Here is a 22,460-nt window from a genome sequence, read left to right as displayed (position 1 = left end):
CTCTGAGACGGAGCCGCGGTGTCAAAATCCCGCCCAAACTCCCGCAGACCCAATCGCACGATCACTCACAATCATGACACCACACCCCGTTTTTATAGCATCAAATAACTACTTCAAAGCAAACTTATTAGAAAAACGAACACCTGAACATGAATCAGCATTATAGGAACAACCTCACATGATGGAAATCATCTTTGGAAAAAAATTATTTGAAGTGTAAATTCGATTATTTAGTTTGGCTCACGTCCCATTAGATTACATGGAGAGGGCGGGGATTATGACCTATACTGCAGCCAGCCACCGGGGGGCGATCGAAAACTTTTGGCTTCACACCTACGGCACACTTGTTTCAAACCATTTCTGTTAAGGGTAATCTGTTTATTAAAAGAGAATCCTAAATCAGTTGAGAGACCAGGGGTCCGTTCTTCGTACCTCGCTAACTGATTGTTGACGATTTTGCGTGATCTTGGATCGCTCGGTTCTTCGAAGCTCATCCGGGAACTGCTGTCATAGCAACAGGTGCGCAAGCTTAAACCTGCTCTGGAGCAGGTTTATTTCATGTAAACAGGATTCAGGCTGCGCTCCTGGCGGGTTATGATTGGTTGAAATGGCGAGGTCACATCTGATTGGTTAAAGAGCACGACTGACGCGGACTGACTCACGTGGGAAAAGAAAAGTATTATAAGTAAAGTAAATTAATAATTTTATTCACCAAGGATGTATTAAGTTAATAATTAAAAATTTATTAAAAGTTAATAATAAATAATTTACATTGTTATATATATATATATTGAATAAACACTGTACTTTTTAAACTTGTTATTCATGAAAGAATCCTGGGGTTTATCCTGGGAGTATGTTAAAATATATATATATATATATATATATATATATAAAACATTATTTTATATTGTAAAAACATTTTGCAATATTACTGTTTTTTTTCTGTATTTTTAATCAAATAAATGCAGCCTTGATGAGCATAAGAGACTTCTTTAAAGACTATTACAAGTCTTACTGACCCCAAACTTTTGAACGGTAGTGTATAAAAAAATAAAAATATAAATAAAATAACATATCAAGGAAAAAACATGTAACATGGGCAGCATTAACGTATTTAATTTGTTCACTACTTTTTGCCAGCCCTCTCTCCTTGCTTTTCCAGCCTTTGCAGTTTTCCCTTGCGTTTTAATTAAACTCTGAAACTCCTGAAATCCCTCAATCAAGAGTTCTTGCTCTGCTGCAGAAAAATACTGAGCGCGCTCCTTCGTCATGTTCGCCGACCAATCAAAGAGTTGCCGATCAATGTTTCTACTATCGATACGTAGCCCCTTTTAAGCCACTCAGTGATCTCAAATAACTTCATCCAGCTATACTAATCATCAACAACAGGTGCGTTCGGAGAACCGGAATAGCGAGCTCATAGTTAGCGCGATGATTTGATCTTGGATGTGTCATTTGATCTTGGATGTAGCTCCAAGAGCGCTCCACCACCACTCCATCATGAGTACAATTCATGCCAACGGTCCGTAATATAACTACATATTAAGCAAGAATTCAAATGTTAAACATGTTTAGCTAGCTTGATAGAGATGGATCACTAAAATCAGAAAAAATGTGAAGGCTATGATGACGGCAAAGGACATGAGCAGTAAATTATAGTTCACAATGAATTAGTTTGTTCATTCTAGATACTGAATATTTTCAGGTGAAAGCATCAGGTACAGCACTTATTCACACGCAGTCGCTCTGTCAATAATGCATTAAAACAAATGTAATGGTATCCGATTTTCGAATGAGCAGAAATCTGTAAGAAATGCAGCGATCCGTAGGTAAAATAACTGACGAAAATGTATTTTTATTTTCATTACAAACTTTGCACTGCATAAAGCAGCAATGATACTCTTTTAATGCTGACAATGTTAAAAACATTTCCCATATCATAAATAGGTCCCTAAAAATAAAATAATACATATAAGAACATTTCTGACAAGGTAAAAAGGGTGTAGTTTTACATGACCACTGAGGAATTTTAACCAAAGTATGTTACAGACATTTACATAACAACTGATGAAAAATAGGCACTGATTTCCCCCTAAAAGGTGCTGTATGCAATTTTTTTGACTGTACTTAAGTATAAAAATACTGTAATATGTTTGCAGGTATTTAGGATTGTCAGTTCATTCCTGTTGCATGTCCTCAATCTGGCAACATGTGTGAGCATTGAGTTTGAGGAGGTGGCAGAAGAAACTACTTTGTCCAATATTTTAAATTTAGACTGTAGTACCAATTTACAATCTGTAGCTGTCAATAGTTCATACTCTACTTTTAAGGATTAAAAATCTATATGCATTAAAAAAAGCACTTTTCCCACAAGGAAGGCAGGGATTGATGGATGGATGTCAGATGGTGATGCCGCAGCCAATTAGAAGCCTCACTTCATGGGCAGGACCAGTGCTTTGGTTAGAGTGTACCGCACCTCAGGCATCTGCTTGTGACCCTGAAGGATTTTAGAGCTCACTATACTATTCACCTTTGTCAAAATGGAGTGTATGTCTTCTTTCCTGCCAAAATAAAAGGTTTCAAGTAAGACATATTAGTTGGTTGTGCTTCGATGTTGTTTGTGAAACATTAATGCATTAGTGTTAAATCACTTGCTCAGTGCAGTGAATAGGTGCCATCAAAATTAGAGTTCAAACAGGTGATTCAAACATCACAATAATCTACAAGTAATCACGAATCAAGTTTATTAACTTGCGATGAGTTTAGATGGTTTAAAGTTAAAACACCTTAATGATGGATTTATTTATTACAAACATGCGGCACACAACATTAATGTATGGACTGGAGTTGTGTGGATTACTTGTGGATTATTTTGGTGTTTTTATCAGCTGTTTGGACTCTCATTCTGATGGCACCCATTCATTACACTGGTGAGCAAGTGATGTAATGCTAAATTTCTAAACATGCATGCTCATCTACATTTTGAATGGTCTGCGTATGAGTAAATGTTCAGCATAATATTATTTTTTTACTTTTGTTTGACAATCAATGACAAATAGGTTCTTTAATTCTAACATAAGCTTCAAAATCTAAACCTTCTCAAAATCAAGACCACAACTCACCTTGGACAGCCACTTTCCAGCTGGTTGCAGAGCTCCTGAATAAAGATAGACCCATCTGTTTTGTGGCGGAAAGCTTTGTGATACTCAACCGTTGCTATTCCAATGAGAAAATCAGCCTCTATAGGGACACTGTGCGATGTTGCAGTATGAGAATCCTCCTCAAATGTTCTTTCCTCTGTAGTGTTCTCCTGTCCATCTGCCATCCATACACCTTGCTGGGCCTCATTACCCTGACAGGCTTGAATGAAGAAAAGCTTGGGCTTGTTAACTAGTGTGTGGCAGTTAGCAAAAAGGTTTGTGAGTTCACGGATCGGAACTGGTTTTCCATCTATTCCCAAAACAGAGCCTTTCTCTCCATGGGACAGGATGCAGCAGGCAAAAGCATCCATCTGAGAGTGATCCCTCTCTGCAAACTCCTTTAACACATTTTGTATATCCGACGCTTGCAAATCATCCCGCACCTCGACTTTGAATGCCATTTTCTCAAATACTCTGGTAAGATCATCTAGAAGACAATGGAAAATGCAGTTAGCTCTCCACAAAGCCATATTTGAAAAATAAAAAACAGTAGATTATGTTAAAGTTCAAATCTAAACAAATTTAGAAGATTTCCAAAAATACCTTTATCTTTGTCTGTCCCTGTCCGGTTTCGTAATTGTAACGTGCCCTCAAAGTTAAAGTTGTTTACGATCAAACAATATCCAAGAGGTCTATTTGACATGGAATACAATTCGCTCTTTGTTGACACTGTAAAGGACATGTAAGGAAAAGGATAAGCTTGGCTAATATTTTGGTTTATTAACATAACAGCTTGTAAATGACTTACCCGCACGTTTCTTTTTAGGGTAATGATCAGAAATATTGCTGGTGGGTTCAAGGGGTTCCCGCTTTCTTTTAGGTCCATTTGTCTTTTGAACACATTCAGGAAGGTTTTCTTTGTCTCCCTGCATGATAAAACACTTTTAAATATAGCTGCAATCAAGCACATAAGGAAAAAGACATTACATATTATTTAACAAGCCTGTAACCACCTCAATCAATGATTAAAAAAGCATTTTTGGTAAATTCAGGTAAATTACCATAGACGCAAAGTGCTTTCAAATCCTTTTTAACTGTTATAGCGGCAGCTATAGTCCAATCTCCTTAAAACATTGCATGCTTGTTTAGATTCACCTGTCGCATGTTCTCACCAAGTTTGATCAAGTTTTGAGTTTTACTTTAGGCTTTATAGGCTTCTGGGTATATTTGGACAGGCCCGTTTTCTAAACAACCCTATTATAGCTTCCAAAAGGGTAAATTTAAAAAATTTTTAAATAATTTTTGACCTAGACAGCACAGAGAATAACACTGCAGTGTTTTTTTCCAGATTAAGCAAAAAACCTAGGGCTAGTTCGCAAAAGTAGGTTTTTGACATCTTCTCAATCATTTAACGGTTTTATTGACAGCAGTGGTTCTAGAGAAGTTATTTGGAATGAGGAGGTCTATCATATGATATGAATATTATGTGTGTGTGTGTGTGTGTGTGTGTGTGTGTGTGTGTGTGTGTGTGTACCTGGTAATGTCCCCACAAGGATAGGAATACCAGTAGATTTTGACCTTGTGGGTACATTTCTCAGGTCCCCATGAGGAAACAGGCTTATAAATCATGCACAATGAGTTTTTTTGATGAAGTAAACGTATGCACAATCTCCTATGAGGGCTAGGTTTAGTTGTAGGGTAGGTGTAGGGCGATAGAAAGTACGGTTTGTACAGTATGAAAACCATTGCGCCTATGGAATGTCCCCATAAAACATGTAAACCCAACATGTGTGTGTGTGTGTGTGTGTGTGTGTGTGTGTGTGTGTGTGTGTGTGTGTGTGTGTGTGTGTGTGTGTGTGTGTGTGTGTGTGTGTGAAACTGCACTATATGCCCCTGAAAAATGCGATATCGCCCCCCAGAGGTTGTTTTCTTTCAGATTTCTCACAGATCTTTAGGGCCATGAGTCAAACAAGCCCACAGACTTTCGTTTTGATCGACCTCCATTAACCTTGTCTAATAGGTGTTCAAAGTTCATCTGCCTATGGCAGTGTTGTTTTGGATATCTTGAAGCAGAAGTTTTTCTTTATTGAGATACTAGCTGTGCGTCGCTGCAGTCATCAAAAGTTGCCTGACAAAAGGTTTGAAGAGGGAGGAGTACATAGAGGTGGAATCAATCTAAACAAAGCATGCAAATGCGGTACAGGAAATCAGCCTAGTAAAAAGATTTTGACCTTGATCAGCCTTGATCTATTTAGAATACAAGTGTCATTCAAATGCATAGGTGCCAAACAAAAGGCACAGTTGTACCTTGAGCTTAGAATTAACACTTAACTTGGGAAACCTGCCAGATGTTCAGGAACTGAAAGAGAAAAGGAACTGGCAGGAAACTCTTGCTACAAACTTTGCTTGAGAGAATAATTGCTAAATACACAAATGCTAAATATAATGTACTTCTCTGTAGTTTTTCATGTGATGCTACAGAACATAGGATTAACAAATCTTTATAACAGATTCTTAATTTTGTAATCCCACAGCGGCCATGTTTTTTGAGACATGCAAATGTCCTTATAGACGCTTATGGTACTATGGCACAATTTTCACGACGATAGGAAAAACGGTTGCATGTTTTTTTTTTTCATTTTATAGTGCCGCTGAGTGGCCAAGTTCCACTACTTTTTTCACATGACCTCAGATTCAGCTCTTGCATATGTGTTGTGACTTTGGCAAAGATATCTCTTTTCGTTAAGAAGTTATATCCATTTTAGTAAAGGCAGCCCTGCCCCTTTCAAACATTTTGGCGTCTCTTTGAGACAGAGAGTAGAAACTTTTGTGATAATTATTGATATTCATTCAGAGAATCGTCCTGCACTGGAACCAAGGATTCCAATGACATATGACACTTGAGCCAGCGACAAACAGTTTAGGAGTTATAAACAATTTCGCAATTTTGACCATTGGGGCGGGCCTTGGTAACGTTGTAGATGGTGTGAGTCCTACCATCCCTACCAGTGTCTCACATCTTCCCAATCATTTAACTAACTGCCCAAGTCTCCCTTTCAAGTCACCCTCGAAAATTAGATGGAGCATCTTAAAGGGCTTTCCCTCAATAAATAAATTCAAATTCAAATTAAAATCACTTAACTAACAGTTTGATTGACGGAGAGTCGACGAAGAGTCGGAAGTTAAAATTTTTTGATAATTATTGATATAAACTCTCCAGATAATCTTCCTGCAGTGGTTTGGTTCTGTGTTAGCAAAAGGAGGTTTTTCAAAAAATGCTAATACCCGAAAAATTCGAGAGATGAAGACGAATCTGGCATGTACTTTGTGAGCCTAGGATTCCAATGATATATGACTCTTGTACGGTGTACATTTTAGGACATCGTCAGACCTCAGTCATACAATGACAAGGCGTCATGCCTCAGACTAAAAGGCTTCAGTCACAGGACAAAACGGCCTCGTGCCTCAGACTGAAAGGCTTCAGGTCTCAGGAAAAACTACGTCAGGTGTCAGATCTGGTACAATTAGACATCGGACAAAACGGACTCAGATTAAAAGTTATCAGACAAAAAGGCATCAGCCGAAAAGTTATCAGACAAAAAGGCATCAACCGAAAAGTTATCATGACAAAAAGGCATCAGCCGAAAAGTTATCAGACAAAAAGGCATCAGCCGAAAAGTTTTCAGACAAAAAGGCATCAACCGAAAAGTTATCAGACAAAAAGGCATCAGCCGAAAAGTTCAGACAAAAAGACATCAGACGAAACGGACTCAGGTGGAGTGTGACGTGTCGCGCTGCCCCGCCCCATATGACGTCACGCGGTTCATAACAAGCAAACTGGTGTGGAACGGTAGTTAGTTTGTTAAAAAATGTCTCTGTAGTAATGATTCAATTTGGTACTATATCCCCAAAACTATATTTCATAGATTAGGTGGTTTAGATTTTCTTTTAAAATGCAATTTCACCCCTTATAAATTGCCGATTTCTCTCTCTAATTTTTACCAACAAGCTCTACTTGCTTGGAAACTGTGTTATGTGCACAACTTTTCTCCCCACAAAGAAATTCTGTGGAATAATTCATGTATTTTAATCCGTGGAAAATCTTTATTTATTGACAAGTGGCATGACAGAGGTATTGTTTTTGTTTTGGATTTATTTAAAGATGATGGCACTATACTGGAATATGAAGAATTTATGATTTTGTACAATCTTCCTCTGCCAGCAAGATCTTTCAATTCTGTTATCAAAAGTTTGTCTCCAAGTTATGTGCATCTATTTAAAACATACCTTTGTTTTAGTGAGAGAAAAACAACTATGCCCAAACTTTTATTGGATGGAGTTTGTCTTCTTGATAAAAAAATGTAACAGTAAGTTTATAAAGCGAATGTTACACTATTCAGTATATACTTCCCCTAGATGTAAATTTTTCTGGACTAATTTTGTTGACTGTATACATTGAAAGAAAGCATGGTTACTTCCTGAAAAATTTTGCATTTCTAATAAAATCAGAGAAATACATTTTAAGATTTTGCATAATGTTTACCCAACAAACTCCCAAATTGCTTCTTTTTTTGATATTTCTAATTTATGTGTATTCTGTAAAGTTGAGGAAGAAACTTTACTTCATTTATTCTATCATTGCAATCAGGTAAAATTTCTTTGGGAGAACTTAAGATGTTATCTATCTTCTTTTGTAAAATTTAATTTAAAATTTACACTAAAAGAAATATTTCTATATTTTTCTAGTAGTGACCATGCTACTGAACTTGTTGTAAAATTTTTTGTTTTGCATTGTAAATTTTTTATTCATAAATCCAAATTTCTTAATATGTTACCTAGATTTGATGTCTTTCTCGCAGAGATTTTGCTTACTGTTCATTCTCTTAAACTTATTGATGATAACAAGAATAACAAGTTTCTTAAGGCATATGACAATCTTTTTCTTACTGATTGAGGTGCTGTTTTTATTTATTTATTTTCTTTTTCTTTCCTTTTATGTTATTGTATTTCTATGCAGTGCTGTTTATTGTTGTTTTCCTTTTTGTCTTGCAATAAAAAAATAAAATAAAAAAAAAAGGTGTGGAACGGTAGATGATGGCAGATGGAGGTAAGTCGCTCATGATATATTTTATTTTAACGATTTTAATTAAATGCTAAACTAATTCAGTTGAACATGCATTTCATGAGTACTGTGTGCACGTTTAAAAGTTTGTAATATTGCAACTAGCTACGTTTAGCTTGTACGTTGGCAAACTGTAGTAAAGTTACCCTTACGAAAAATAACTGCAGGCCACCAGTTGGTCCTGTTTTAGATGTATTTACACATAAAAAAAATTGTATTATCTACAGTGCCTTGCAAAATTATTCACACCCCTTCATTTTGTTCACATTTTGTTATGTTGCTGCCTTATTTTAAACTACTTTAAATTACATTTTTTTTTCACATCAATCTACACTCCCTACTCCATAATGGCAAAGCAAAAAAAAAGAAAAGTTTTTTAACATTTGTGCAAATTTATTAAAAATAAAAACTGAAAAGATCCCGTTGCACAGGTATTCATACCCTTTTCTGGGACACTCAAAATTTAGCTTAGGAGCATTCATATTGCTTCTAGATGTTACTACACTTGGAGTGGAGTTAAACTGTGGCAAATTCAATTGAATGAGTATGATTTAGAAAGACACACACCTCTCAGAAAAGGTCTAACAGCTGAAAATGCATATCAGAGCAAAAACCAAGTCCTGAGGTCAAGATAACTGCCTGTAGAGCTCAGTGACAGACTTGCGTTAAGGCAATGATCTAGAAAAAAACAGCTGCATTGAAGGTTCACAGAAGCATGTAGCCTCATTATCTATAATGGAAGACGATTGGAACAAAGGACTGTAAATTTATGTGGGGAAAAACTAATTTAAAGCCGTTAACATAATGCTGCAACAAAACAAAATGTGAAAAAATGAAGGGGTATGTATACTTTTGCAAGGCACTGTACTGTACATAATGATATAGATAATGACTTATTTCCGCCCCATATTACTCACTCGCTTTGCTTGGCCTAACGTTTTAGGTAGCTGCATTATCTGGTTAATTTAATTATTTTTAAAAATGTGTCTTTATATAATACAATTAGGCTACATTTTCATCAAGCAGTCTAATAGCTCGAAATAATTCGCTTTAACTTTAACTTGTTACTACAGTTTGCCAACGTAAAAGCTAACGTTATGCTAGTTGCAATATTACAAACTTTTAAACGTGCACACAATACTCATGAAATGCATGTTCTCCTGTGTGTACAACTGAATTAGTTTAGCATTTAATTAAAATCGTTAAAATAAAATATATCAGGAGCGACTTACCTCCATCTGCCATCATCTACCGTTCCACACCAGTTTGCTTGTTATGAACCGCGTGACGTCATATGGGGCGGGGCAGCGCGACACGTCACACTCCACCTGAGTCCGTTTCCTCTGATGTCTTTTTGTCTGATAACTTTTTGTCTGATGCCTTTTTGTCTGATAACTTTTAATCTGAGTCCGTTTCGTCTGATGTGTTTTTGTCTGATAATTTTTAATCTGAGTCCGTTTCGGCTGATGTCTTTTTGTCTGATAACTTTTCGGCTGATGTCTTTTTGTGTGATAACTTTTAATCTGAGTCCGTTTTGTCCGATGTCTAATTGTACCAGACCTGACACCTGACGTAGTTTTTCCTGAGACCTGAAGCTTTTCAGTCTGAGGCACGAAGCCGTTTTGTCCTGTGACTGAAGCCTTTTAGTCTGAGGCATGACACCTTGTCATTGTATGACTGAGGTCTGACGATGTCCTAAAATGTACACCGTACTCTTGAGACTGCGAAGAACTGTTTAGGAGTTACATTTTTGTACTTGGACCACTGTAGCGCCCCTGTCAGGCTGATTGGGGTGAGCCTTGGTGACATTGTAAGGTGTAAGTACTACCACCCCTCCAAGTTTCAAGTCTCTACAAGTCACAGTTTGGTCTGCCCTATCAGTTTAACGTGGAGATTGCTGATCCTTGGCCATTCTAACAATTACAAGAGCGTTTCAGCACTACATGCTTGAACACCTAATAATTTAAAGAATGGATCAGAAATCTAAATTTTTTAAAACAGCATCTCTCTAATCTAAATAACAAGACATTTTAGTCTGTTGGGGGTAGTGGCCTAATGCTTAGACCTAAATGTCATGGGCTCAAGTCTCAGTACCAGCATGAAATTAGATTGAACAGGTCTCTTCTACCCACATTACACATAACAGTGATGCCCCTGAGCAAGGCACCAAACCTCCAATTTCTGCCTTGGGCAGTGCACTGCAGCTGTTGGCCACCTGATCAGGGTGTGTATTTAAAAATACTCACAGAGGACAAATTCTGAGTATGAGACACCATACTTAGCTACGCTTTTACTTTCACTTTCTTAATAAAACAAAATACTTACTTGTGAATTCCTCCTTACAACCTTCTTTCTCTTTGATCCATCTGATGTTTTGAGCTTCTTCTGCTCATTCTTGTTACCCTGACTTTTGTTGCTGGCAGCACCAGTTTTAACCATCTGTAATAACAACAGAAACATGTTTGTATATCAACGAAATCATGCGTCGAAGAATTTTAAATGGCTTTAAAGTATCAGTGTTTGCCTAATTATTTACAGCGCGGCGTTCGTGGAGAAAAGCAGGAAGTTTTGCTGTTCGCGCGCTTTTGTGCACAGGCGCGAAAACATTAATGAGTAAACAGTAAACACTCACCTTAGCCAAAATACCTAAAATTCCTTAAGAAACAATGCAGACCAGTCTAGAAGAAAATATTTAGATGTTGCCGGGTCTCTGGACACGGATATTTAAACCAGTTTTCGAGTGGATTGTGGAGGGAGAGAGAGAAAGAGAGAGAGAGAGAGAGAGACGGATAGGGTTAGACAGGATAATCTGATCCCCACGCTCTGAGATTCCGAATCTCCGCCCTTCCAGTATAAAATTAAATGGCCGTCGAGAATATAATAAATGCTGTGAAACAACTTACAGACTTGTAAACACGCCTTCATAATTGAAAAACACATTTAAAAATGCAGACATAAAGTAATTTATGACAAGATTATATTCTTTTTTAATACAGTAAATGCATATTTATCTGAAATTGAAATCTCCCTTTTTCTTCATGACGTAAAAATTCTTCAATATTCTGTCAGAGCTATAACTAATTAGATCATATAAAGAACAATTTTAGAAAGCTGCTTTTAAAACAACAAACTGTTTGCAAAAGTGTAATCACATAGGGCTGTTCATGATTGTCAGGCGTAGAATTTAAAATCAGATATCAGGTAACTATTAATATTAGAAGAATGGGTCTTATTTACCACCGTAAGTATTTTTAATTTTAAATGGCAGGAAATAGACAAAACGAGTCATGTCCCAACAGCTTCCTAACATTGTCTTGTCACCACCACCCCCACAAATTTTGGACCAAACACAAACAATTGAAATTACCTCTAAAAAGCTTTGATGTACAGGAAAAATCAGTGCTGATCCTGAATTTGTACTCATAAACACAGTGAAATTGGCTTTATTACATGGAACAATGTCAGTTTTCATACATATAACATTTCAAAACCTTACCAGGACAATTATTTACATTATTGCTCATTTAGTACATTCTTTTCTCCCCCTTTTCTTTCTCTCTCACCTAAAGTCTGATTTTAAGGTAATGGGGTAGATTACCATTGAAGATGTTAAGCACAGTTTACCAGCAACCAAAGATGGTTTTCGTGATTGCGCATGGTCCCAAACAAACCTGCATTTCTATTAAATATATAAGATGCACTATATGTAATACCCACATACTCCATATATCGTAATGGCAAAGCAAAAACAAGTTTTTAACATCACATTAATTAAAAATAAATAAAAAAACTTAAATGATTCCATTGCATAACTACTCATACCCTTAACTGGGGCAGTTTAAATTTAGCTCAGGGGCATTTATATTGCTTGTAGATGTTACTTTCACTTCAAGTGCAGACTGGGACTAAAAAACAGCCCTGGACTTTGACTCGGCTCAGCCCACAACAACAGATGTGTGTGAAAGCTAAATCTTAACCCATGATGTTTTACCTTCCAAATTATAGCATTATCTCTGATGATGACTAAAAGATGTGTTAAAAGCATAGTGTAGAATACTCAGAAATAAACAGCCCTCTTTTAATGTCTCTCTGTTAAAAAATATGCAGGTAAAAAAAACGGGGTTTATGTATTACGTCATATATTCCATGCAATCTTAATCTATATTTATTACTTACTAATCTCTTCATTAATTTGTGCAAAAAAATACGGCACTGCAAAAACTGTTCATCTAACCAAGTCAAAAAATCTTGTTTCCAGCTAAAAAGTATTTTTGATCTTGTTTTGAGACTTATATACTAAGCAAGAGCAAAATATGTTATATTAATCTTATTTTGAGTATATTTGTCTTATTTTGAGAATTCTTAGCAAGTGCGATCTGTTTTATTACATTGGCAGATTATTTCACTTAATTTAAGAAGCTTTCGACTAACCTAACCCTTAAAATGCTTGATTTTAGTCGAAAACTTCTAAAATTAAGTGAAATAATCTGCCAATGAAACAAGACAAATCACACTTGGTAAGAATTCTACAAAATAAGGCATATATACTCAATATAAGATTAATAATCTAACACCTTCTACTCTTGCTTAGTATATAAGTAACAAGGTTAAAAATACTTTTTAGCTGGAAACAAGATTTTTTGACTTGATTAGATGGAGTTTTTGCAGTGTGCACAAAAACGGTTTAATTACTTATTAAATATTTCTTCTGCCTTCATGTTAATGATGCGGCATGTTTATATCGTGTATTTTTCCCCCCTCACCTTCTCAGCCCCACCCTTTTCTTTCCATGGGCTGTATCCGAAATGGCCCCCTATACCCTATTCACTATTCCCTACATTAGTCCACTCGTACAGTTCACTTGAAGGAGTGAATGAAAACGAGTGAGTGAATTCGGACACTAAGTGCACCGGAAGGACTGCCGCTTTTGCATAGTATTGCTTACTGTTTAACAATCATTTAAAACGGACAGTTCGAGTAGTAAGATTAAAGGATTTATCTTGAACTATGTCAAGGAGTTTATGTATAAACCTTGGTTAAACAATTTAATAATCAATTTACAACAAATTTGTACTTGTGTTGTACGCTGTATTACGCAGTGGACGAGCGCGTTGTAAAACGAACAGATGGATGATTCAGCTGCGGGCGCCATCGTCTGGAGAGACGCGGGAATTCAGTCGGCGCGTGACTCTCACAGTGCATTATGGGTTATCTCTAGCTGTTGAGCGTACATCGGTTGTACACTCGTTTTTGCGGTGCATTGTGGGATTGAATGAGTGCACTCGAGAACGTCCACTATGGTTTCGAACACCACTTAAAATGGCTGTCCCCTCAAATAGTGCACTATTTGAGGGTATGGGGGCGATTTCGGATACAGCCATGTTCTTTCTCCCATCGGTTGAGTGACAAGCATTGACGAGTGAGCTTGCGCATCTAGGCTTGTAGGCGCATTGTTGCCACCTATCGGTCTTGACATGGAACAACAGTAAATTATAAGCAAGAAAAAAAACTGTGAAGGCTGCACAGAGGCCGACGGTTGTCCTGCTGCAGCGGCCGTTCTGGTATTCTCCAGAACGTCCAAACGGCCAGTCCGCCACTGAGTGCAGTTAACCTGTGGCAAATTCAATTGAATGGGTATGATTTGGAAAGGCACACATGTCTTAATAAAAGGTCTAACCGCTGAAAATGTATATCAGAGAAAAAAACAAGCCATGTAGAGCTCAGAAACAGGATTGCATTAAGCCACACATCTGGGGAAAGAGTTCAGAAAAAAAATCTGCTGCATTGAAGATTGACAGAAACATATAGCCTCCATTATCCATAATGGAAGAAGTTTGAAACAACCAGGACTCTTCCTAGAGCTGGCCTCCTGGCCAAACTGAGCAATTGATGGAGAAGGGCTTTGTTAGATCGGTGACCAAGAACCTGATGGTTACTGTAGTTGAGCTCCATGATCATATATGGAGACAGGAGAAACCTACAGAAGGACAAACATTAGCCTACTGCAACACTCCACCGATCTGGGCTTTATGGTGGTGTGGCCTAACTCAGTCCTCTCAATGCAAAAAAACGCCTTATGGACCCTTAAGAGTGTGAGAAACAAGATTCTCTGGTCTGATGAACCTCAGTTCCAAGCATCACGTTTGAAAGAAACCAGGGACATCACCTCATAGTACCATCCCAAAAGTAGCCTAATGTGTGCTGGTTGCAGCCTCATGCTGTGGGGTTGTTTTTCAGTTGCAGGCCAGGGACTGAGGAACTCACCAGAGTAGAAGAAAAGCTCAATGCACCAAAATATTGAGACAACCTTGAAGAAAACCCAGTCCAGAGCATTCAGAACCTCAGACTGGGCAGACTTCAACAGGACAATGACACTAAGCACACAGCAAGAGTGGCTTATGGACAACTCTGTGAATGTCCTTGAGTGGCCCAGCCAGAGTCTGGGCTTAAAGCCTATCAAATATTTTTGGAAAAACCTGAAAATGTGTGTCTGCCCCCATCCAAGCTGACAGACCTTGAGAGGTGAAGATGTGTGGAGAAGAATGGCAGATAATTGAAAAAAGGTGCTTCAACTAAGTACTTAATTAAGGGTATGAATACTTATGAAATGTACTTTTTTCAATGTTTTATTTTAATAAATTCCGAAGTTGTGCAATTGTTTTTGCTTTGTCATTATGGTGTATGGAGTGTAGATTGATGTGGGGAAAAAAGTAATTTAAAGCAGTTTAACACAAGGCAGTAAGTTTTATTTCTTTGTAGACATGTTTAGAAAATAATACATTCTGAATAAGGTCAAAAACCTCAAAGGTATTTCAAATCTTTATTAACAATAATCTTTCGTCATTTGTGAAAATACAATACATTACTCACCCTCATGTTGATCCAAACCCACAAGACTTTGTTCATCATCGGAACACAAATTAAGATACTTCTGAAGAAAATTACGGTTGAACCACTGTCATGTGGTCTATTTTGTCGATGTTCTTGGTACCTTTCTAGACCTTGAAGAACCCTAGCTGTCTACGGAGGGTCAAAAAGCTCATCAAATTTAATCAAAAATATTTTAATTTGTGTTCCTAAGATGAACAAAGGTCTTATGGGTTTGGAACAGCGCGAGGGCGAGTAATTTATGACAGAATTCTCATTTTTGGGTGAACTATGTCTTTAACATCACTTTAAAAATATTTGTTCCCAGTATCAAATATAAATGTTTTATTACTTTTAAAATTTAAGTTTGAACAATATCACAACTCAGTGCAGTAAACATTAACTCATAGTCTTATTTAATAATTAAGATCAGACTCAAGAGACAGCAAGATAAATTTGAATCTATAGTACCAAGGTCCCTTGATCCCCCCAGAAGGATTAATAGAGTCTGAGTAATGGAATAACGGAAAGTTTAGAAAATAATACATTCTGAATAAGGTCAAAAACCTCAAAGGTATTTCAAATCTTTATTAACAATAATCTTTCGTCATTTGTGAAAATACAATACATACAATATTCCTATAAAACATTACCATAATAAATTTCATATTCAAATGACAAAATAACTCTTTTGATATGCCACTATCACCATCTTAGAATAGAAATGATACTTGCTTAAGATGCAGTAAGTTTACAACTATGCTATATTATTGCACACTGTATGGGAGTGTAAAATCAATGTTTTAAAAAGATGTCAAAGAAATGATCGACAAGATCCTTCATGTTATATTGCATTTACATTTTTATTTCCTTTTTTACTCTAAGGAGGTCAAGTTGTTTTTGTTTTTTAAATATACATTTATAAACATGTATCCTGCAAACTAAACAGATTATTTCTTTAAACTGGAAAAGTATTTGGGCACCAAATATAGGATATTGACGGAATAAAATTATAATATGTAAATGGAAAGATAACTTTTTTAATCAATAAACATAAGATCTTTGGAAGAGTTTTAAGATCTTTCTTTAAACAAAGTGATAGCAAAGTCTAAGAATAGAGGTGTCACTGAACATTATGGAACTGGGAAGTTTTAATTATTTATTTATTATTTAATATTTATTTTTTGTTTGTTTCTTGTGCTCATGCATTTCCATGTAACAGAAAGAACATTTGTGCAGAATAAAATTAAAAACAAGTCCACATAATAGGGTCAGAAAGAGTGTGGAAAAGAACATTTTGTGATTGTGATATGCAAACATTATACCATTATATAATAAAATAATTAAATAATAAAAGAAACTACAATTTCAAGAATGTTTAACGCTTAATTTCACTCTTTTCTAGACATCAATGATTTTGTATAATAGCTCTAAAGACTTCAAAGTGTTTGTTTTTTTAGTTCATTCTAAGACAAAAATGGTAAAAATATGCATTTACAAAAAAATTACCAAATTAAAATTCAGTCATTAATTACTCACCCTCATGTTGATCCAAACCCACAAGACTTTGTTCATCATCGGAACACAAATTAAGATACTTCTGAAGAAAATTATGGTTGAACCACTGTCACGTGGTCTATTTTGTCGAAGTTCTTTCTTGGTACCTTTCTAGACCTTGAAGAACCCTAGCTGTCTACGGAGGGTCAAAAAGCTCATCAAATTTAATCAAAAATATTTTAATTTGTGTTCCTAAGATGAACAAAGGTCTTATGGGTTTGGAACAGCGTGAGGGCGAGTAATTTATGACAGAATTCTCATTTTTGGGTGAACTATGTCTTTAACATCACTTTAAAAATATTTGTTCCCAGTATCAAATATAAATGTTTTATTACTTTTAAATTTAAGTTTGAACAATATCACAACTCAGTGCAGTAAACATTAACTCATAGTCTTATTTAATAATTAAGATCAGACTCAGAAACAGCAAGATAAATTTGAATCTATAGTACCAAGGTCCCTTGATCCCCCCAGAAGGATTAATAGAGTCTGAGTAATGGAATAACGGAAAGTTTTCCAGCATGAGTCCAGTCACAGAGAAGTCAATCAAAAGTTCTAGTCCATGGGCAGGACCAGCTTCTTGGTGAGGGTATATCGAGGTTCAGGCATCTGCTTGCGGCCTTTTAACGTTTTCAAGCTGACTTCACGGTTTACCTTCGTCAGGACGGACAAGATATCCTCTTTTCTGTCAAAAAAAAGCAGACAAGAACATAACTTTATGTTATGTTCACTTTAATCATGGTTGAGGAGTTGACTGGTGGAAACTAAAGGTTAACTGCAAAGTAATCTTTACCACATCACATTTGGCTATGTGTAATTACCATATGTGACCCTAGACCACAAAACCAGTCTTAAGTAGCACTGGTATATTTGCAGTAATAGCCAACAATACATTGTATGTCATTAATTATTTTTCCTTAATGCCAAATATTATTAGGATATTAAGTAAAAACCATGTTCCATTAAGATATTTTGTAAATTTCCTCCTGTAAATATATCAAAATTTATTTTTTTAACTAGTAATATGCATGGCTAAGAACTTCATTTAGACAACTTTTAAGGCATTTATTAATATTTAGATTTTTTTGCACCCTCAGATTACAGATTTTCAAATTGCTATATCTCAGCCAAATATTGTCCTATCCTAACAATCCATACATCTATGGAAATCTCAATTTAAAAAATTGACCCTCATGACTGGTTTTGTGGTCCAGGGTCTGGACTGGAACATGAATTTCTACAAACCTAGCAGGGGCACATTTGAGAACCACCCACATGCAAACATCTTTCATGACAGAATCTCCTTTTGAACTCACCTGGGGCAGCATTTCTCCAACTGATGACAGAGCTCCTGGATATAGACAGACCCTTGTCTAGTGTGGCGGAAAGACAGGTAGTGCTCTACTGTGGCCATTCCAATTAGCATATCGGCTTCTATAGGAATAGAGCGTAACGCAGGATTATAAGCATCATCCTCATATGGGTCGTCCTCTGTGGGGTTTGCTTCTGGTGCATCTGATGTCCATACACCATTCTGGCCCTCATGTCCTTGGCAGGCTTGAATGAAGAAAAGCTTGGGCTTGGATAATAATGTAAGGCATTTAGCAATGGGCATGGTGAGTTCACGGATTTCAACCTCTTTGCCATCTACACCCAACACTGTTCCCTTCTCTCCATGCGAAAGGACACAGCAGACAAAAGCACCCATTCGAGTATGATCGCTTTCTGCAAATTGCTTTATCACATTCTTCATATTGGAAGCTGTCAGATCATCATGAACCTTAACCTTGAAATGCATTCTGTGAAACACTCTGCTAAGGTCATCTACAGAAACAGAGAGAGAATGAGTGTGTTAAAGAATCAAGTCACTTTCAGAATAAAAATTTCCTGATAACTTACTCACCCCCTTGTCATCCAAGATATTCATGTCTTTCTTGCTTCAGTCGAAAAGAAATTAAGGTTTTTGAGAAAATATTTCAGGATTTTTCTCCATATAGTGGACTTCAATGGGGATCAATAAGTTGACAGTCCAAATTGCAGTTTCAACGCAGCTTCAAAAGGCTCTACATGGCCCCAGCCGAGGAACAAGGGTCTTATCTAGTGAAACGATTGGTCATTTTCTATAAAAAATTAAAATGGATATACTTTTTAACCACAAATGCTCATCTTGCACTAACTCCACTTTACGCATTACGTAGTCCAGTTGGAAAGGACACGCATGACGTAGGCGGAAGTACCGACCCAGTGTGTACAAAGCAAAAGTGCAAAGAATGTGAAATGCCCTTTACAAAAAAAAGGTAAAACAACTGTGTTGGATGGTTTTAAAGTTGGTGGAGAAAATGAGTTTTTCACCCTACACTACCGTAATCGCAGAGCTTGTGCAAGATGAGCATGACAGATCATTTACCTAGACAAGATTGCTTGGCTGGGATCATGTAGAGCCGTTTGAAGCTGCATTAAAACTGCAATTTGGGACGTTTAACCTATTGATCCTCATTTGAAGTCCTCTACAGTAAGGGAAAAAATTATTTGATCGCCTGCTGATTTTGTACGTTTGCCCACTGATAAAGAAATGATCAGTCTATAATTTTAACGGAAGGTTTACTGTAACAGTAAGAGACATAATAACTCCCCAAAAAATTCCTGAAAAACGCATTTTTAAAAAAAGTTATAAATTGATTTGCATTTTAATGAGTGAAATACATATTTCTTTTCTGATCAATCAGGAAAATTTCTGGCTCCCAGGTGTCTTTCATACAGGTAACGAGCTGAGATTAGGAGCACTCCTAATCTCAGTTTGTTACCTGTATAAAAGACACCTGTCCAGAGAAGCAATCAATCAATCAGATTCCAAACTCTAAACCATGACCAAGACCAAACAACTGTCCAAAGATGTCAGGGACAAGATTGTAGACCTACACAAGGCTGTTAATCTCCCTCAGTCTGGGGCTCCATGCAAGATCTCATCTCGGGAGTTTCAATGATCATAAGAACGGGGAAGAATCAGCCCAGAACTACACAGGAGGATCTTGTCAATGTTCTCAAGGCAGCTGGGACCAGTTACCAAGAAAACATTTGGTAACACACTATGCCGTGAAGGACTGAAATCCTGCAGTGCCCACAAGGTCCCTCTGCTAAGAATGCACATGTACAGGCCCATCTGAAGGTTGCCAATGAACATCTGATGATTCAGAGGGGAACTTGCTTTTGGGGTGTTCTTCTACTAAGGGGACAGGACAACTGCACTGCATCAAAGGGCGATGGACTGGGCCATGTACCATCAAATCTTGGGTGAGAACCATTGAAAATGGGTATTCTAGTATGACAATGACCTAAAACACACGGCCAAGGCAACAAAGGAGTTGCTTAAGAAGGAGCACATTAAGGTCCTGGAGTGGCCTAGCCAGTCTCAAGACCTTAATCCTGTAGAAAATCTGTGGAGGGAGATGAAGGTTCGAGTTGCCAAACGTCAGCCTTGCAACCTTAATGACTTGGAGAGGATCTGGAAAGAGGAGTGGGACAAAATCCCTCCTGAGATGTTTTCAAACCTGGTGGCCAACTACAAGAAATGTCTGACCTCTGTGATTGCCAACAAGGGTTTTGCCACCAAGTACTAAGTCACGTTTTGCAAAGGGGTCAAATAATTATTTCATTGATTAAAATGTCAATCAATTTTTAACTTCCTTGAAATGTGTTTTTCTGGATTTGTTGTTGTTATTCTGTCTCTCACTGTTCAAATAAACCAACCATTAAAATTATAGACTGGTCATTTCTTTGTCAGTGGGCAAAAAGTACAAAATTCAGCAGGGTGTCAAATAATTTTTGCCCTCACTGTATATGGCGTAAAATCCTGGAATGTTTTCTTTAAAAAAAGAAATCATGGATGACTTGGGGTGAGTAAATTATCAGGAATTTTACGTTCTGGAAGTGAACTAATCCTTTAATTTAAAAACACATTTTTAAGGAATACATATAAGATGCATTTGCCTGAAATACCTTTGTCCTTGTTCGTGCCGGCCCGATCGGACAATGAGGATGTTTCCTTAAAGTTGTAGTTGTTAATGATTAGACAGTGTCCAAGAGGCCGCTGAGTAATATTGTAATATTCTCCCGACTACATAAATGCAAAGAAAACCACTTTAAAATACTTCATAACAGCCACACATCTTATTAATAGAAGATTATTAATAAATCATATTTATGTGGGCCAATCAGGACCTATTTTTATAATTAATTAATTATAATAATTTGATGTGTCCTGATTCACCAATCCTGATTAAACTCCTATAGGGGTGTGAAACTATAAAAATAGTGGTTTCTTCAAATAGTTTTATAGAACATTCAACTGTAATGTAAAAATAAAACAATATTTAATATTGAGAATGAAATGTAAGGTCTCTTTTTTACTATGGGTTCAGTGTCTGAATCGGGAACAAGTGAGTCTCTCCTCCCTAAAGAAAAACATATGGTGAGAGATATAGAGATGTTCAGTAATGTACAACATTAAAAGTCTGTATGAGAGAATAACTTACATCCATTTCCTACCTGAAAATGAGGAGGGAAGAGAAACAACAGAGGTTAATACGCTTGCAGTATATTTATCATTTAAAATGTATTTGTCACAAAAAAAATGCTGCACTCTATATTGGAATATGACTACAACTATTATAAACAGAACTATTTTTTTCAAAGCACTTCATTTCACTTCATTAAAAGGCATTCATATTTCAGGAAGTAAAAATGCCAAGTATAAGCTGTGGTTCTCAACTGGTCTGTTGTGACTGCAAAAAATGCCTGCACTTCTATTGTGATAGAGTCATGGGCAGCAAGGGAAAACAATGCTAAATGCAATCGTTTGGTTTTTTTGTATGTTACAACAAACATTTGATACTCTGTTGGGTCACTTAAATATGGGATTGTTAAAAAAAAAAATAGTTGAAACTGAAAATTTGCTGTTAATTTTCTCGCCCTCAGGCCATAAGACCTCCAAATATCGTCAGAAGCCACAGATTTTCATTTTGTGTTCACTGATATGTTTTTTTTATTCTTAAAGTGACAGTAACCACTGACTTGCATTTTATAAATCACCAAAGACCACTGTTCCAGCTAAAAAAAAAAAACTTCTTTACTGTTCTACTGAAGGGAAAAAAAAGTCAACTATCTTGAATGGCCTGAGGATGAGTAAATAAACAGCAAATTTTCATTACATTTAGTCATTAATTACTCACCCTCATGTTGTTCCAAACTTGTAAGACCTTTTTGTCTTCGGAACACAAATTAAGATATTTTTGATAAATCCGAGAGCTCTCTGACCCTTCACAGACAGCAAGGGGGTACCACATTCAAGGTCCAGAAAGGTACCAAGAGCATTGACAAAATAGTCCATGTGACATTGGTGGTTTTTTGTGGTAATTTCATGAAGCTACGAGAATGCTTCTTGTGCGCAAAAAACAAAAATAACAACTAAAATAGGAACTTGGCTGTCTATGGAGGGTCAGAGAGCACTCGGATTTCGTCAAAAATATCTTAATTTGTGTTCTGAAGATGAAGGTCTTACGAGTTTGGAATGACATGAGGGTGAGTAATTAATGACAGAATTTTCTTTTTTGCGCTATCCCTAGTGAGTTTTCACCTATACAGACAACACAGCATAGTTATACTATGTGTCCAAATGCATCTTAAGGCAAAGATTTGGCATACTTACATTTCTTTGCATACTTTCATCAGGTAAGGAAACTTGCCGTAGAGGAAGTCTGCCTCCTATTGGACAA

General features: G+C 36.7%; 2 protein-coding genes across 2 annotated transcripts in view; both read right to left on the bottom strand.

Annotated features, from left to right (window-relative positions):
* Positions 1-1,838: 1,838 nt before the first annotated feature.
* casp8l1 (caspase 8, apoptosis-related cysteine peptidase, like 1) lies at positions 1,839-11,030 on the bottom strand. Its single transcript, XM_073852233.1, has 6 exons — positions 10,898-11,030; positions 10,591-10,704; positions 3,952-4,069; positions 3,747-3,872; positions 3,126-3,630; positions 1,839-2,564 (listed from the first exon to the last, which is right to left on the bottom strand). The coding sequence occupies exons 2-6, from the start codon at positions 10,702-10,704 to the stop codon at positions 2,435-2,437; spliced, it is 993 nt and encodes a 330-aa protein (XP_073708334.1). The 5' UTR covers positions 10,898-11,030; the 3' UTR covers positions 1,839-2,434.
* A 4,676-nt stretch (positions 11,031-15,706) lies between these two features.
* casp8 (caspase 8, apoptosis-related cysteine peptidase) overlaps positions 15,707-22,460 on the bottom strand; it is an 8,744-nt gene continuing 1,990 nt past the window's right edge. Inside the window, exons 5-9 of the mRNA XM_073852018.1 lie at positions 22,375-22,449; positions 21,097-21,140; positions 20,686-20,803; positions 18,006-18,513; positions 15,707-17,374 (exon numbers count right to left, since the gene is read on the bottom strand). Coding sequence (XP_073708119.1) covers positions 17,245-17,374; positions 18,006-18,513; positions 20,686-20,803; positions 21,097-21,140; positions 22,375-22,449 — 875 coding nt within the window. The 3' untranslated portion in view covers positions 15,707-17,244. The remainder of the gene's footprint in view (positions 17,375-18,005; positions 18,514-20,685; positions 20,804-21,096; positions 21,141-22,374; positions 22,450-22,460) is intronic.

Source organism: Garra rufa, chromosome 12 (genome assembly GCF_049309525.1).
Source record: "Garra rufa chromosome 12, GarRuf1.0, whole genome shotgun sequence".
Lineage (NCBI taxonomy): Eukaryota > Metazoa > Chordata > Actinopteri > Cypriniformes > Cyprinidae > Garra > Garra rufa.
This window is presented reverse-complemented; position numbering and strand designations above follow the sequence as displayed.

Coding starts and splice junctions, on each gene's coding strand:
- casp8l1 (XM_073852233.1), bottom strand. CDS start 10,704: ATGGTTAAAACTGGTGCTGCCAGCAACAAAAGTCAGGGTAACAAGAAT. Junction 3,873..3,951: donor CCCTAAAAAGAAACGTGCGG/GTAAGTCATTTA, acceptor TGTCCTTTACAG/TGTCAACAAAGAGCGAATTG. Junction 2,565..3,125: donor CTGGAAAGTGGCTGTCCAAG/GTGAGTTGTGGT, acceptor TTATTTTGGCAG/GAAAGAAGACATACACTCCA.